The 16,574-nt window shown below is 45.9% G+C and overlaps 1 protein-coding gene across 3 annotated transcripts in view; it reads left to right on the plus strand.

Annotated features, from left to right (window-relative positions):
- LOC137374438 (cilia- and flagella-associated protein 47-like) overlaps positions 1–16,574 on the plus strand; it is a 777,638-nt gene that overhangs the window by 68,764 nt on the left and 692,300 nt on the right. For all 3 annotated transcript variants that reach the window (XM_068040550.1, XM_068040552.1, XM_068040551.1), the window contains one exon: positions 13,454–13,637. In XM_068040550.1, the coding sequence (XP_067896651.1) occupies positions 13,454–13,637 (184 nt within the window). The remainder of the gene's footprint in view (positions 1–13,453; positions 13,638–16,574) is intronic.

Genomic DNA, 16,574 nt, shown 5'->3' on the forward strand with positions numbered 1-16,574 from the left:
CCTATTATAGTACAATAGTGAAAATAAAGTTTGGATCATTATCTCATATTCTCATAACATTTGGATATGCTTCCTGTTTTGAGAGAGAGGGGGACAATACCCGTGGAGAGGGAACCATTTAATCCGCGACTATGGGTACCAGATAATAAAGCTGAGTGATCAGAATTTTAGTGGCATTGAAAGAAAGAAATTCTTGCACTTGTACAATGCCTTTCATGATTTCAGGACGTCCCAAAGCACTTCACAGCTAATTAAGTTGTTTTGAAGTTTTGTCATTGTTGTAATGTAGGGAGGGATCAAGGGAGCAGGAGATGAGTGTCATAAAATCATAGAAACTTACAGTACAGAAGGAGGCCATTTGGCCTGTTGTGTCTACGTTCGCTCTTTGAAAGATTGGTTGTACTCAGTCCCACATGCTTGCCTTTTGTCTGGAATCCTGTAAGTTCCTCATCTTCAGTACCTTTCCATCTCCCTCTTAAAATTATGAATGGAATCCGCTTCCAACACATTCCAGGTAGAGCTTATGATTCCTGTCACTGAGCCAATTCTGTAAACATACCACATTTTCCCCCTTAATTCCATGGGCTTCCATTCTCTTAAGAGGCCTTCAGTGTGGCACTCTGTTGAATGCCCTCTGGAAGTCCATATATATAACATCTACTGCACAAATTTGATCAGCCTTCTCTGTTACTTCATCAAAGAACTAAATCAAGTTAGTCAGACACAATTTGTCTTTAACAAATCCATGCTGGCTTTCCTTGTTTAATCAGTGCCTTTCAAAATGAATGTTTATCTTCTCCCTGAATACTTTCCAATAACTTGTTAGGCTATAATTTTCTGGTTTATCCCTCTCCCCTTTCTTGTAGTGTGCTATTAGCAACCCTCCAGTTCTCCTTCGGCCCCAATCCTGTATCCAATGACGATTGAAAACTTGTGACCAATGCCTCTGCTTTTCCTACCTTGGTTCTTTGCATTAGAACCAGACCAGGTGATTCACCAACTTTCACTAATGCCAGTCTTTTTCGTACATCTCTATCTATTACTATCCTGGCCATAACTTACCTCTCCTCCTTTAATGTAACCTTTACAGCAGCCCCTTCCTTTGTGAAGACAGATGCAAAGTACTTAATTCTTCAGCATGTCTTCTGCCGCTACTTGAAGATTTCCTTTTGGGTCCTTAATAGACTCACATTCTTCCCCAGCTAACTAATGGGGAGAAATTAGGCTCTGTGGAAACAATTTTTTTAGGTGCTATGCAGCCTCCAAATGCTGGAAAATAGTGTCCAAGATGCGACTGCAAACTTCTGACAGGAAGTTCTCCGATGCCATCTTGATAAAGGGGTTTTCGCGTGAACAGATATCGACCACCGGCAACATGCAGAACAGGTGGATTATGGCATTAGTCAGTGTGCAACGCTGATTTGAGCCAGCGCTGTACTTCTGAATGCCAGATTCCAGCCTACACCCTGTCCTAACCTCGCACAGCTGAACATGATGTTAACTGGCATGACAGACGTTCGGTGATGACCAAAGTTGAGTTTTCTTTGCTTCACTAAAGAGGTCGTGACTGAAATTTGCCAACTGCTTTGGCCACAACAGCAACCTCAAAGCAGGGCAAGGACAGCATACAGAATCACAGAATAACACAGTGCAGAAGAGGCCCTTCGGTCCATCGAGTCTGCACCGATGCATTAAAGACACCTGACCTGTCTACCTAATCCCATTTGCCAGCACTTGGCCCATAGCCTTGAATGTTATGATGTGCCAAGTGCTCATCTAGGTACTTTTTAAAGAATGTGAGACAACCTGCATTTACCACCCTCCCAGGCAGGGCATTCCAGACCGTCACCACCCTCTGGGTAAAAAAGTTCTTCCTCAAGTCCCCCTTAAACCTCCCGCCCCTCACCATAAACTTGTGACCCCTTGTAACTGACCCTTCAACTAAGGGGAACAGCTGCTCCCTATGCACCCTGTCCATGCCCCTCATAATCTTGTACACCTCGATCAGGTCACCCCTCAGTCTTCTCTGCTCCAGCGAAAACAACCCAAGCCTATCCAACCTTTCTTCATAGCTTAAATATTCAATCCCAGGCAACATCCTGGTGAATCGCCTCTGCACCCCCTCCAATGCAATCACATCCTTCCTATAATGTGGCGATCAGAATTGCACACAGTACTCCAGCTTGGCGTTACCAAAGTTCTGGACAACTCCAACATGACCTCCTTATTTTTGTAATCTATGCCTCGATTGATAAAGGCAAGTGTCCCATATGCCTTTTTCACCACTCTATTAACCTGCCCTTCTGCCTTCAGAATTCTATGGACAAACAAGCCGAGGTCCCTCTGTTCCTCGGAACTTCCTGGTGTCAGGCCATTCATTGAATACTTCCGTGTCACATTACTCCTTCCAAAGTGTATCACCTCACACTTTTCAGCGTTAAATTCTATCTGCCACTTTTCTGCCCATTTGACCATCCCGTCTATATCTTCCTGTAACCTAAGACACTCCACCTCACTGTTAAGCACTCGGCCAATCTTTGTGTCATCCGCGAACTTACTGATCCTACCCCCCACATAGTCATCTATGTCGTTTATATAAATGACAAACAATAGGGGACCCAGCACAGATCCCTGTGGTACGTCACTGGACACTGGCTTCCAGTCACTAAAACAGCCTTCTGTCATCACTTTCTGTCTCCTGCGGCTAAGCCAATTTTGAATCCACCTTATCAAGTTACCTTCTATCCCATGTGCATTTGCTTTCTTGATAAGTCTCCCTTGTGGGACCTTGTCAAAGGCTTTGCAGAAATCCATGTAAACTACATCAACTGCACTACCCTCATCTACACACCTGGTCACATGCTCAAAAAATTCAATCAAATTTGTTAGGCATGACCTCCATCTGACAAAGCCATGCTGACTATTCCTAATCAAATTTTGCCTCTCCAAGTGGAGATAGATTCTCTCCTTCAGAGTTTTCTCCAATAGTTTCCCTACCACTGACGTGAGACTCACTGGTCTGTAGTTCCCTGGCTTATCTCTACAACCTTTCTTAAATAGTGGGACCACATTAGCTGTTCTCCAGTCCTCTGCCACCTCCCCCGTGGCCAGAGAGGAATTAAAAATTAGGGTCAGAGCCCCTGCAATCTCCACCCCCGCCTCCCACAGCATCCTGGGACACAAATCGTCCGGACCTGGAGATTTGTCCACTTTTAAGCCTGCCAAAACCTCCACTACCCTGTCACTCCCTCTGACAATTTGCTCAAGAACCTCACAGTCTCTCTCTCTAAGTTCCATATCTACATCCTCATTCTCTTGGGTGAAGACAGATGTGAAGTATTTGTTCAACACCCTACCAATGTCCTCTGGCTCCACCCACAAATTTCCCCCTTGGTCCCTGATGGGTCTTACTCTTTCCCTGGTTATCTTCTTCCCATTGATATACTTATAGAATATCTTGGGATTTTCCCTACTTTTACCAGCCAGAGCTTTCTCATATCCCCTCTTTGCTCTCCTAATTGTTTTCTTAAGCTCCATCCTACACTTTCTGTACTCCACTAATGCTTCCATTGATTTGCTCTCCTTGTATTTGCTAAAAGCCTCTCTTTTCCTTCTCATCATACCCTGAATGTTTCTGGTCATCCATGGTTCTCTGGGCTTGTTGCTCCTACCCATTACCCTAGAGGGAACATATTGGGCCTGTACCTTCCCCATTTCCTTTTTGAGTGCCACCCACTGCTCTTCTGTAGATTTCCCAACAAGTAACTCTTTCCTGTCTACCTTGGCCAGATCCTGCCTTATTTTACTAAAATTCGCTCTCCCCCAATCCAAAACCTTTTTTGCAACTTATCTATTTCTTTCTCCATTACAAGCTTAAATTGTACCATGTTATGGTCACTATCACCAAAATGCTCCCCCACCAACACATCAACCACCTGTCTGGCTTCATTCCCCAGAATTAGGTTCAGCACTGCACCCTCCCTTGTTGGATCCTCGACATATTGGGCTAAAAAGTTCTCTTGTATACATTTTAAGAACTCCACTAGATCTAAGCTGTTAACACAATGACTATCCCAATTAATGTTGGGAAAGTTGAAATCACCTAATATAATTACCCTATTATTTTTACACACCTCTGCAAATTGCACGTATATTTGCTCCTCAATTTCCCGCTGACTATCTGGGGGTCTATAATAAACACCTAGCAATGTGGCTGTCCCTTTTTTATTCCTAATCTCTACCCATAAAGCTTCATTTGATGCCCCCTCCAAGATATCATCTCTCCTTACTGCAGTAACTGACTCCTTAACTAATATTGCAATGCCCCCTCCTCTTTTACCCCCTCCTCTGTCTCGCCTGAAGATTCTATATCCCGGGATATTGAGCTGCCAATCCTGCCCCTCCCTCAACCATGTCTCCATGATGGTTACTATATCACAATTCCACGTGTCAATCATTGCCCTTAACTCATCCATTTTGCCTGCAATACTCCTGGCATTAAAGTAGAGGCCTTCCATCCTGGTCTTACTCCCTTGAAACTTACTTCCGCTGTATTCCCTCTGACTTGTTCGCTTTCCTGTGTTTAGCTGTGTCCCTATTCTGCTAGGAGTCTGCGTCCCCTCCCCCTGCCAAATTAGTTTAAACTCCTCCCAACAGCACTAGCAAACCTGCCAGCAAGGATGTTAGTCCCTCTCTGGTTCAGATGTAGACCGTCTCGCTTGTACAGGTCCCACCTTCCCCAGAAATGGTCCCAGTGGTCCAGAAATCTAAAACTCTCCCTCCTGCACCAACTCTTAAGCCACGCATTCATCTGTGCTATTCTCCTATTTCTATACTCGCTAGTACGTGGCACTGGGAGTAATCCAGAGATTACAACCCGAGAGGTCCTGCTTTTTAGTCTACTGCCTAACTCCCTGAATTCTTGATGCAAGACCTCATCCCTCTTTCTACCTATGTCATTGGTACCAACATGTACCATGACCTCTGCTTTATCACCCTCCCCCTTCAGGATGCCCTGCAGCTGTTCAGTGACATCCCGTACCCTGGCACCAGGGAGACAACACACCATCCTGGAGCACGTTGACGGCCACAGTAGCGCCTATCTGTTCCCCTGACTATAGAATCCCGTATTACTATTGCTCTTCCTCTCTTTCCCCCTTCCTGTGCAGACAGGCTGCTTGCGGTGCCAGAAGCTTGGCTCTGTCCGCACTCCCTGGAGGAACCAGCCTCATCAGTCTCCAAAATGGAATACCGATTTGCAAGCGGGACCCCAGGGGACTCCTGAACTACCTGTTTTTCTTGGACTGCCTGGTGGTCACCCATTCCCTTCCTTCCTCAAGTCCCTTCATACCCTGTGACTGTCGCGGTAACTCTTAACTTTTATGTGTCTGGTTCCTTCCAGGCTGCTATTGCTGGAGATATAAATGACATCTCATAGTTAGCAGTTCACTGCTGCATTAGGGAGGTCACCAAGGCTGTTTATACACAAAGAGACAGCTTCATCTCATTCCCTCTTGCCAGTGACATGTAGGTGGTACGAGCAGACGAGTTTGCACCAATTGCAAACTTCTGTATGGTGCCAACTAATATCATTACCTGGTATGTCCTACATGTGACTAAAGGCCCATAACAATGTGATTGACTCTTAAAAGACCTCTGAAATGGCCTAACAAGCCACTCAGTTGTATCGTCATATGCTACCCCTTGATTCGAGGATGACATTTACTCAAGGTCACTCAAGTTTCTGCCATGGGTCTTCAGGTGACTGAACAGGCCAATTCTCGACCCTCAGACCTTTAGGCACATAGGGCAAGATGTTCCACAAGGTAATGGGATCTGGAGTGCAGGATTTGATTCCTTTTCTTTCCTTCTCTGCCACCGCTCTGTCTCATCATTTAGGCGTTTGGACTTAAAGCATGCTGCAGCTTGATGGACAAGTTGTCAGCTGCATCAAACTGCTACAAAAAAGCTAAATAAGAATAAAACCAGATGGGCTATCTGGCATCGATCTCAGCACCAGATATGACTAAGGCATACTTTGCCCAGTCAACCCTGCAAAGTCCTCCTCATTAACATCTGGGAACTTGTGCCACAATTGGGAGAGCTGTCCCACAGACTAGTCAAGCGATATTCTGACAGTCAGATTCCCAAAATTAAACCTTACAGCTAATGCTGCAGACTCCTGCATCGCCGTCCCTGGCATCTTGTCCCATTGGTAGGATGTACTCACCTGAGATGGTGGCACAGTGGTATATGGTTGGAAGGGAGTGGCCCTGGGAGTCCTCACCATTGACTCTAGACTTCATGAAGTCTCATGGCATAGGTCAAACATGGAAAAGGAAACCTCCTGCTGATTACCACCTGCTGCCCTCCCTCAGCTGATGAACCAGTACTCCTCCATGTTGATAACCACTTGGAAGAAGCACTGAGGGTGGCAAGGACACGGAATGTATTCTGGGTGGGGGACTTCAGTGTGCTTCAGTAGCACCACTACTGATGAGTACTGAAGGACATAGCTGCAAGTCTGAGCCTGCAGCAGATTGTGAGAGAATCAATGAGAGGGAAAAACCTTCTTGACCTTGTCCTGACGATCTACCTGTCGCAAATGCAGTATTGGTAGGAGTGACCACCGCACAGTCCTTGTGGGGATGATGTCCCGTCTTCACACTAAGAACACACTCCATCATGTTGTGTGGCACTGCCACCATGTTGAATGGAATAGATTCAGAACAGCTTGAGCAGCTCAAAACTGGACACTCATGAGGTGCTGTGGGCCATCAGTAGGGGCAGAATTGTATTCTACCAAAATCTATAAACTCATGGCCTGGCATATCCCTCACTCTACCATTACCATCAATCCAAGGTACCAACCCTGGTTCAATGAGGACTGTAGGAGAGCACGTCAGGAGCAGCACCAGGCATACCTAAAAATGAGGTGTCATCCTGGTGAAGCTACAACACAGAACTACATGCATACTAAACAGTGGAAGCAGCATGCTATAGACAGAGCTAATTGATCTCACAACCAATGGATCAGATCAAAGCTCTGCTGTCCTGCTACATCTAGTCATGAATGATGGTGAACAATTAAACAACTATCAGGAGGAGGAGGATTCTCCGTAAACATCCCCACCCTCAGTGTTGGTGGAGTCCAACATGTCAGTGCAAAAGACAAGGCTGAAGCATTTGCAACATCTTCAGCCAGAAGTGCCGAGTGAATGATCCATCTCACCCTCCTTCTGAGGTCCTCAGCAACACAGATGCCAGTCTTCAGATAATTCGATCCACTCCACGTGATATCAAGAAATGGCTGAGTGCATTGTATATACTGCAAAGATTATGGGTCCTGACAACTTCTTGGTTGCAGTGCTGAAGACTTGTGCTCTAGGACAAGCTACACACCTAGCTAAGCTGTTCCAGTACAGCTGCAACACTGACATCCACCCAATAAAGTGGAAAATTGTCCTGGCATATTCTGTCCACAAAAAACAGGACAAATCCCATTCAGCCAATTACTGCTGTCCCACCAATCTACTCTCCATTATCACCAAAGTGATGTAACGTGCCGTCGACAGTGCTTTCAGGCTGCACTTACTCAGCAATAAATAATCTGCTTACTGATGCTCAGTTTGTGTTCAGCCAGGACCGCTCAGTGCCAGAGACCTTGGCCTGAACATGGACAAAAGAGCTTAATTCTTGACGTGAGGTGAGAGTGATTGCCCTTGACATCAGGGCAGCATTTGATTGAGTGTGGAATCAAGGAGCCAATGTAAAATTGAAGTTAATGGGAATTGGGTGAAAATCTCCCGGTTGGAGTCATACCTAGCACAGAGGAAGGTGGCTGTAGTTGTTGGAGGCCAATCATCTTAGCCCAGGACTTGGAGTTCCTAGGGTACTGTCCTAGGCCCAACTGTCTTCAGCTGCTTCATCAATTACTTTTCCTCCATCATAAGGTCAGAAGTGGAGATGTACACTGATGATTGCATAGTTTTCAGTTCCACTTTCAACTCCTTAGTTACTGAAGCAGTCCGTATCAACATGCAGCAAGACCCGGACAACATTCAGGCTTGGGATGTTAAGTGGCAAGTAACAGTCGTGCCACACAAGTGCCAGGCAATGATGATCTCCAACAAGAGAGAATCTAACCGTCTCCCCTTGACATTCAACAGCATCACCATCACTGAATCCCCCACCATCAATATCCTGGGGTTACCATTGACCGGAAACTGAACTGGAGTAGCCACATAAATACTGTGGCTGCAAGAACAGGTAAGAAGCTGGAAATTCTGTGGCAAGTAACCCACTTCCTGACTTCCCAAAGCCTATCCATGATCTACAAGGCAAAAGTCAGGAGTGTGATGAATACTCTCCACTTGCCTGGATGAGTACGGCTCCAACAACACTCAAGAGGCTCGACACCATCCAGGACAAAGCAGCCCACTTGATCTGCACCCCACCCACCACCTTAAACAATCACTCCCTCCATCACCGGTGCACAGTAGCAGCAGTGTATACCATCTACAAGGTACCTTCGACATCACCTTCCAAACCTGCAATCTCTACCAACTAGAAGATCAAGGACGGTAGATGCATGGGAACACCACCACATGTGTGTTTCCTTCCAAGTCACACACTATCCTGACTTAGAACTAGAATTGCTGTTCCTTTACTGTTGCTGAGTCAAAATCAAGGAACTTCCCCTCTAACAGCACTATAGTTGGACCTACACCATGTGAACTGCAGCAGTTCAAGAAAGCAGCTCACGACCACCTTCTCGAGCAATTAGGGATGGGCAATAAATACTGGCCTTGCCAGTGATGCTCATATCCCAAGAAGGTATTAAAAAAAGAAAAAAAAACAATTTTAGGGGAGCAGAACCAGAAAACAGCAGAAAAGAGCAGCAATGAGATCAGAGGACAGAAAGATATAAAGAACAGTAAAATGAGAAATATTCCAAAAATTGCAGTGACCAGATTGAGGAAAATAGGAAAAGTTAAATTATTTGGACATCAATGTCTGTAGTGTGACTAATAAGGTAGGTGAGCTGCAGGCACAAGTTGCCACATAGGATTATGACATGGTAGTATTAACAGTTGTCACTGATACCGCCCTCAATGCAGCCCAGTCTCTGCCAGTCATGGATGAGCTGGACGAACAGCCAACAAAATCAGAACTCAATGATGCCATTGAGGGTGTGGAAAAATGGCGCACTGACACGGAACAAAAAAGTCCGAGTGTTTCAAGCCTGTGTCCTCAGTACCTTGCTCTACGGCAGCGAGGCCTGGAAAATGTATGTCGGCCAAGAGCGACATCTCAGCTCATTCCATCTTCACTGCCACCGGAGAATCCTTGGCATCAGGTGGCAGGACCGTATCTCCAACGCAGAAGTCCTCGAGGCGGCCAACATCCCCAGCATATGCACCCTACTGAGCCAGCGGTGCTTGAGATGGCTTGGCCATGTGAGCCACATGGAAGATGGCAGGATCCCCAAGGACGCATTGTACAGCGGGATCGTCACTGGTATCAGACCCAACGGCCGTCCATGTCTCCACTTTAAAGACGTTTGCAAACGCGACATGAAGTCCTGTGATATTGACCACAAGTCGTGGGAGTCACTTGCGAGTGATCGCCAGAGCTGGCCGTCAGCCATAAAGACGGGGCTAAAGAGTGGCGAGTCGAAGAGACTGAGCTGTTGGCAGGAAAAAAGACAGAAGCGCAAGGAGAGAGCCAACTGTGTAACAGCCCCGACAACCAATTTTATCTGCAGCGCCTGTGGAAGAGTCTGTCACTCTAGAATTGGCCTTTATAGCCACTCCAGGTGCTGCTTCACAAACCACTGACCACCTCTATGCGCTTACCCATTGTCCCTGGAGACAAGTAGGCCAAAGAAGAAAAAGATTAACAGAGAAATAGCTCAAACAAGGTCTGGAATGTGCTCTTAATATTCCTGGTTACCAAGTATTCTGGAATGATAGAGAAGGAAGAAAAGGAGGCCATATTGATTAAGGATGATGTTACATTTCTAAATAGAAGGGACATACTAGATGGTTGTAGGATTGAGTTTATTTAGCTTGAGTTAAGGAACAGAGGGAGAACTGTTACATTATTGTGTGTTTTTTATAGAGCTGCAATCAGCGAGGGGAAGGCATTTGAACAAATTTGATGGCAAATTTCAACAATGTGGAACAATAAATAGAGTAGTAATATTAGGAGACTCTAATTACCTTAATATGGATTGTAAAAGCATAGTGCTAAGGGTAGAGAAGGAGAGAAATTTCTGATATGTGTACAGACCAACAAGGAAGGAAGCAGGGTTTGATCTAGTTCTCAGGAAATTAAGCAGTCAAGTGGAGCGTGTTAAAGTAAGAGATCATCTAGCTAATAGTGACTACAATATAATTTGGTTTACAATAATTATGGAAAATATTGAAGGCAAAAATGCTCTTCTCAGCAAGAGCTAATTTCAATGGTTTATGAAGGGACCAGCATGGTTAGATTGGAAAAGAAGTTTGCAGGGTAAAGCAGTAATGGAGCAATGGAAGACATTCAGTGTAGAAATAGTTCAAGCACAAAATAGGCAGTTTCCTATGAAGGGAAAAAGTAGAGTATCCAAAGCTAATGCACCCTGGATGACAAAAGAAATAACAGTTAAAATAAAACAGAAAAACGAGGCTTATGACAAATGTCAGGAGCAAGATTCAGTTTCTAACCAGGAATATTATGGAAAGTACAGGAGGGAACTTAATAAGTTAACATGGGAGACGAAGAGCAGGTTACAAGAAAAGTTTAGCAAGCAATATTAAATTGAACCCTACAATATTTGTGAGCATAGTGGGGGAGAAATCGACTAACCACCAGAAACGGGAGTAGGGATCACAACACGCAATTAATCCATGCCCGTTCTTTGCATTGACGACAGTGCCTCGTGGTTGCCAGTTCTGAGTTGCTAAAGCTGTTCTGAGTCTATCCCATTCAGCACAGTACCAATGCCACACAAAATGATGGAGGGTGTCTCCAGTGTGAAGATGGGACTTTGTCCCCACAAGGTCTGTGCTGTGGTCACTCCTCGCAGCACTGTCATGGACAGCTGCATCTGTGATGGTTAGATTGGTGAGGATTAGGTCACATAGATTTTTCCCTCTTGTTGGTTCTTTCACCACCTGTCACAGGCCCAATCTGGCAGTTATGTCCTTCAGAACTCGGCCAGCTTGGTCCATAGTGGTGCGACTGAGGCGCTCTTGGTGATAGACATTGAAGTCCCCCACCCAGAATACATTCTGTGCTCTTCCTATCCTCAGTGTTTCTTCCAAATGGTGTTTAACATAGAGGAGCACTGATTCATTCGTTGAAGGAGGATGGTAGGTGGTAATCAGCAGGAGGTTTCCTAGTCCATGTTTGACCTGATGTCATGAGACTTCATTAGGTCTGGAGTCAATGTTGAGGACTCTTAGGGTCACTCCTTCCCGACTGCATAACACTGTGCTGCCACCTCTGGTGGGTCTGTCCTGCCAATGGAACAGGACATATCCAGGAAATGTGATGGTGGAGTTTGGGACATTGGTTGTAAGGTGTGATTCGGTGAGTAGCACTGCGTCAGGCTGTTGCTTGACTAGTCTATGGGACAGCTCTCCCAATTTTGGCACAAGTCCCAGATGTTACTGAGGCTAACTTTGCAGGGTCGACTGGGCAGGGTATATCTTTATCATTTTCAGTGCCTGGGTCAATGCCAGTTTTATTCTTATTTAACTTTTCTGTAGCAGTTTGATACAACTGAGTGCCTTGCTAGGCATTTCAGAGGGGTTTTAAGAGTCGACCACATTGCTGTGGGTCCGAAGTCGCATGTAGGCCAGAATGGGTAAGGACCCCAAAGGGCATTAGTGACAATCCAGTAGTTTCCTGATCGTTATTAATAAGTCTAGAATTTTATTCCAGATTTATAAATCTGGAATAAAATGCTAGACTTATTAATTAATTGAATTTAAATTCCTCCATCTCCTATGGTAGGATTTGAATTCATATCTCTGGAGCATTCATCCAGGCCTTTGGATTACTAGTCCAGTAACATTGCCATTATGCTACCATCCCATCCCCAACGATACTAGTTAACCTTTCAGTGAGAACTGGTCCCAACTCTGTTGAGGTGCAACCTGTCCATCTGCTTCCCCAGAAACTGGTCCCAGTGCCTCAATCCCAAGAGATTGAGGAATGGTAATACATGAGGGGGGCTGGGCATGGCAACACTGGCACATTTGGAATGTGAGATTATGTGGTAAATAAGAGATGGAGACAATGAAAAGGGAAAAGGGAGAAAACACTGAAGGAGGAAGCAGCATTAGTTCAGAGGAGGTTTTATGTTATGGAGGTAATTGGAAGGGTTTAGGGTCTGAGTACAGGACCTTGATAGGAACTTGATAGAACTCATGCAAATTAATGCCCTGTTACACTTTGAGCATCTGTCAGCACTCCTGACAGCTGCAGCTGAACCCTTATCGCTATGAACATAATGAATTAAAGTTTTATCCTCAAAACCTTCTGCCTTTTACCTTCCAATGCTTAAATGTTTATGGTTTCAGTTGCCTTTTGCTTTGGAGTTGCCAAAGTGTTGCCTGCCATCACTGCTGGATAATCCTCTTGGCTTTAGTTGCAGTTTCATATTGAAATGCTGAGCTGTTATCCCTCGTCCTCAGCCCATAATCTTTGTCGGGACATGAGACAACGTCCCACATCAGCAGCTGGAGGCAGTGACCCGATTTACACTTTAATATATATTTAGTAGGAACCTTTTATTTATTTATTTAGAGATACAGCACTGAAACAGGCCCTTCGGCCCACCGAGTCTGTGCCGACCAACAACCATCCATTTATACTAATCCTACATTAACCCCATATTCTCTACCACATCCCCACCATTCTCCTACCACCACTAGGGGCAATTTACAAATGCCAATTTACCTATCAACATGCAAGTCTTTGGCTGTGGGAGGAAACCAGAGTACCTGGCAGAAACCCACGCAGACACAGGGAGAACTTGCAAACTCCACACAAGCAGTATCCAGAATTGAACCCGGGTCGCTGGAGCTGTGAGGCTGCAGTGCTAACCACTGCGTCACTGTGCCGCCCCAATTAGGAGTTATAGTTTTGTTTCTTTATACTGCTGTGTTGAGGGCAGCTTTGTGGCCCTAATTGAACTACCTCTGTACAAGATAATTGAAGATATAATGGAATATTTTACAGCATTATTGTCATGGTTTTTTTAATGAATAGGATCAAGTTGCAGGAGAACGGGATTTCTCTGGGAAAATGAGATGCAAGCCGCTAGGCTTTTCCAAAGACAAGTGCAATTTCATTTAGATCCTGCAGCAGATATCATCTGCAATTGGCTTTTATTGTGATACATTTATGTTGTGTTTTATAATAATGATACATAGAATTAATACATATATACTATCTTTAGAGAGTTTGAAGAGTATAACAATGTAATCGATATTGGTATGAGACCAGCAGAAGGACTACGTTCTCCAACTCTTTCAGTCAAAGACATAATTCAAGAGAAATGGCTGTCAAAAACATGTTCTGCAGTCCCACCGATTAGAATACACAAGCTTAGAGTCAAAGACGTCAATCTAGCTGCAAGTCCGGTAAGTTAGTGCCACTTAAGATCCACATAAATAAGGTACAATGATGTGGCAGTAATGCTATAATTAGAAATAGAAACAGAAAATGCTGGAAATTATTCAGCTGGTCAGACAGCATTGGTGGAGAGAGAAACAGAGATAATAGGCTGAACTTTCATTTTAGGGTAGGGATCCTGATGTCAGGACCATTTCTGGCGGGCAGTCATTAAGGTGGGGCTGAAGTGTGGCAAGTTGAAGTGATGGCAGGAAAAAAGACAAAAGCGCAAGGGGAGAGCCAACTGTGTAACAGCCCCGACAATCAAATTTTTCTGCAGCACCTGTGGAAGAGTCTGTCACTCTAGAATTGGCCTTTATAGCCACTCCAGGCGCTGATCCACAAACCACTGACCACCTCCAGGCGCTTACCCATTGTCTCCCGAGACAAGTAGGCCAAAGAGAAGATGCCACTCCGAGTTGGCGCCTGACGGCTGATGCAGTTTTCAAAGAGATGACAAATTAGTGGTCCGTTGGCGCATTTGCTGACAATTAAGGGTGGTGAAAGTGGTGAGGAGATGAGTATTGGTGTAGGGGGCCCGATTTAATGGGCTAATGGCAGACATTACTGTGGTCGGCGATTATTTTAGAATGGAGGTGGGAGGAGAGCAGGGGTCTAGCAGCCTGTCAGATTCCCATGCAAGGGTAGCCTCACGATTTATAGATGCCTCCCTTGAGGTACTTTTAGAGGCAGTGGCTGCACGACAGAGCATCCTGTTATCAGAGTGGTAGGAGAAGGCCAGCCAGCCAGACGAAGCGGCATGCCTGGAGGTGTCTCATGAAGTGAGCAGCCGCAGCATTGTCAGCATAATGTGGGTACAATGCCGGAAGCACTTCAATGATCTTCTGAAGACTGGCAAGATGAGTGCAACATGACACCCAGGTGAAAGGCCTTCAGTTCTGTAATGACCAGTACACCCATGAGCCGAGCAGACTGAGGGCACACAGTGTCCTGGAACATGAAAAATATGATTGCCCTGGAGCACTACTGAGCCTTTGGCAAAGATCATACCAAAAGTACTTGTGGAGGATGCAATACTGAAGGCAGTGAAATCCCATGTGTTTGACCCGCTGGAAGTGGTCTTAACTCTCTCGCTGTTTACCTTGCAGGAGAAAAGAACCAACAACTCTTGAAAAAGTGATGGCGAGATGGGAGTCTGTCTAAGACAGGGTGAAATGATCTTACCATCTCCAGGTGACTGGGATGGAGCTTCCTCCCCCTCAGTTTCCTCCATGCCAATACATAAGCTCTATTAGCCTGCTGCAGCTTAGCAGAAGTAGCTGCTGACAGAAGCGAGTGTTCCTAACCAGCTTCTTATGTCTACCACAGGGGCTGTTGTTAAGGTGGAGCCTCAGCATGCCAATGTGATGTTGTTGGCTTCTTCAGTGGAGGAAGGAACAATCGAGCCAGCATGTCACATCAGTCAAATGCACCCTCCACCAGCACAGATATACTTACCTCAGTGGGGCCTCACATGAATTTAGAATGGGTGGCACAGAGTAACCAATGCTTCACTCAGGAGGTAAGGGAGGCCGAGGCTGCTGTGGGCATTCCCCTTGGAGGATGGAGGACTGACACCATGCTCAGCTGGGTGGAAATGCAGGGAATTACAGGTCTTACTGAAGGTACAGCGGGAGATGTGCGCAGGCACAGAGGGTGGCACAGTGGTTAGCACCGCAGCCTCACAGCTCCAGGGACCCGGGTTCAATTCTGGATACTGCCTGTGCAGAGTTTGCAAGTTCTCCCTGTGACCGCGTGGGTTTTCGCCGGGTGCTCCGGTTTCCTCCCACAGCCAAAGACTTGCAGGTGATAGGTAAATTGGCCATTGTAAATTGCCCCTAGTGTAGGTAGGTGGTAGGGAATATGGGATTACTGTAGGGTTAGTATAAATGGGTGGTTGTTGGTCTGCACAGATTCGGTGGGCCGAAGGGCCTGTTTCAGTGCTGTATCTCTAAAATAAAAAAAAATGTTGGTATTCCCTGAGGCAGTATGTAGTCATGGGCAGAGAATGGAGACGTCCATACATGACATGCCCCACTATGTCTCAGGCATATGAGTGCATGAGCTCATCGATTGAGAGAGTGGCCAACCTTGTGGAGAGCAAGATGTGGAATCATGCTGAGAGGATGCAGGAAGAGTGCACTAACATGCCCAGAATGGGCCTGCGCCTGTATAAATTCCGATGCAACAAGAAGGCGATGGCCTCCACTTCGCACCACCTCCCATTGCAATTCCATGGGCACCCCTGCCTCTGAACCCATCTTGGGGGCCCATAAAATTCAACCCAATGTATGCATTCTGTAGCATTGACCAGCCAGTGGCACTGATGGCGCAAAGATGTATGGAGTGGATGCCATTTGCGGCCCAGCTGGTGGATCCTTTATTGAGTGTCATGACAGGGCGGAGGCAGTCAGCAATGTTGCTACCCCTCATAGGTAGCGTTATCATCGTCTGCCCCCTTGTCTCACTGAGGCACCATTTATACAGGAAGGACATGTGACTGAGACTGCCCTGTGCAAGTGGGGCATTCTGTGGCAGAGCCCCCACTGGCACTGCGATGACAAGGATGCCTGCCACAGAAATCTCCACCGCATGCACACACACGCGAGCAGTCTGTCTCCACCTCATCGACAGCCACAGGGGGAGCACCCATCCCATAGCAGCGGATGTGAGCGGACAGAGCAGAGTCTCAGTAGTATCACTTTTGTGACTTTTCCTATGGTTCTATTCATTTATAAGGATGCAAGGTAAGGAAAATGCTGATGAATCGGCCCAGACTTGTTGATTCCAAAGTTTGATGTCATTAAGACAGAAGAATGATAGAGTGGTGGGGGACACACACGAGTGTGTTCTTGGAAATTGTGTTGGAGGTGGATGCTTGTCTTCCGGGCAGTGTGGGGAATAGT

Source organism: Heterodontus francisci, chromosome 10 (genome assembly GCF_036365525.1).
Source record: "Heterodontus francisci isolate sHetFra1 chromosome 10, sHetFra1.hap1, whole genome shotgun sequence".
Classification (NCBI taxonomy): domain Eukaryota; kingdom Metazoa; phylum Chordata; class Chondrichthyes; order Heterodontiformes; family Heterodontidae; genus Heterodontus; species Heterodontus francisci.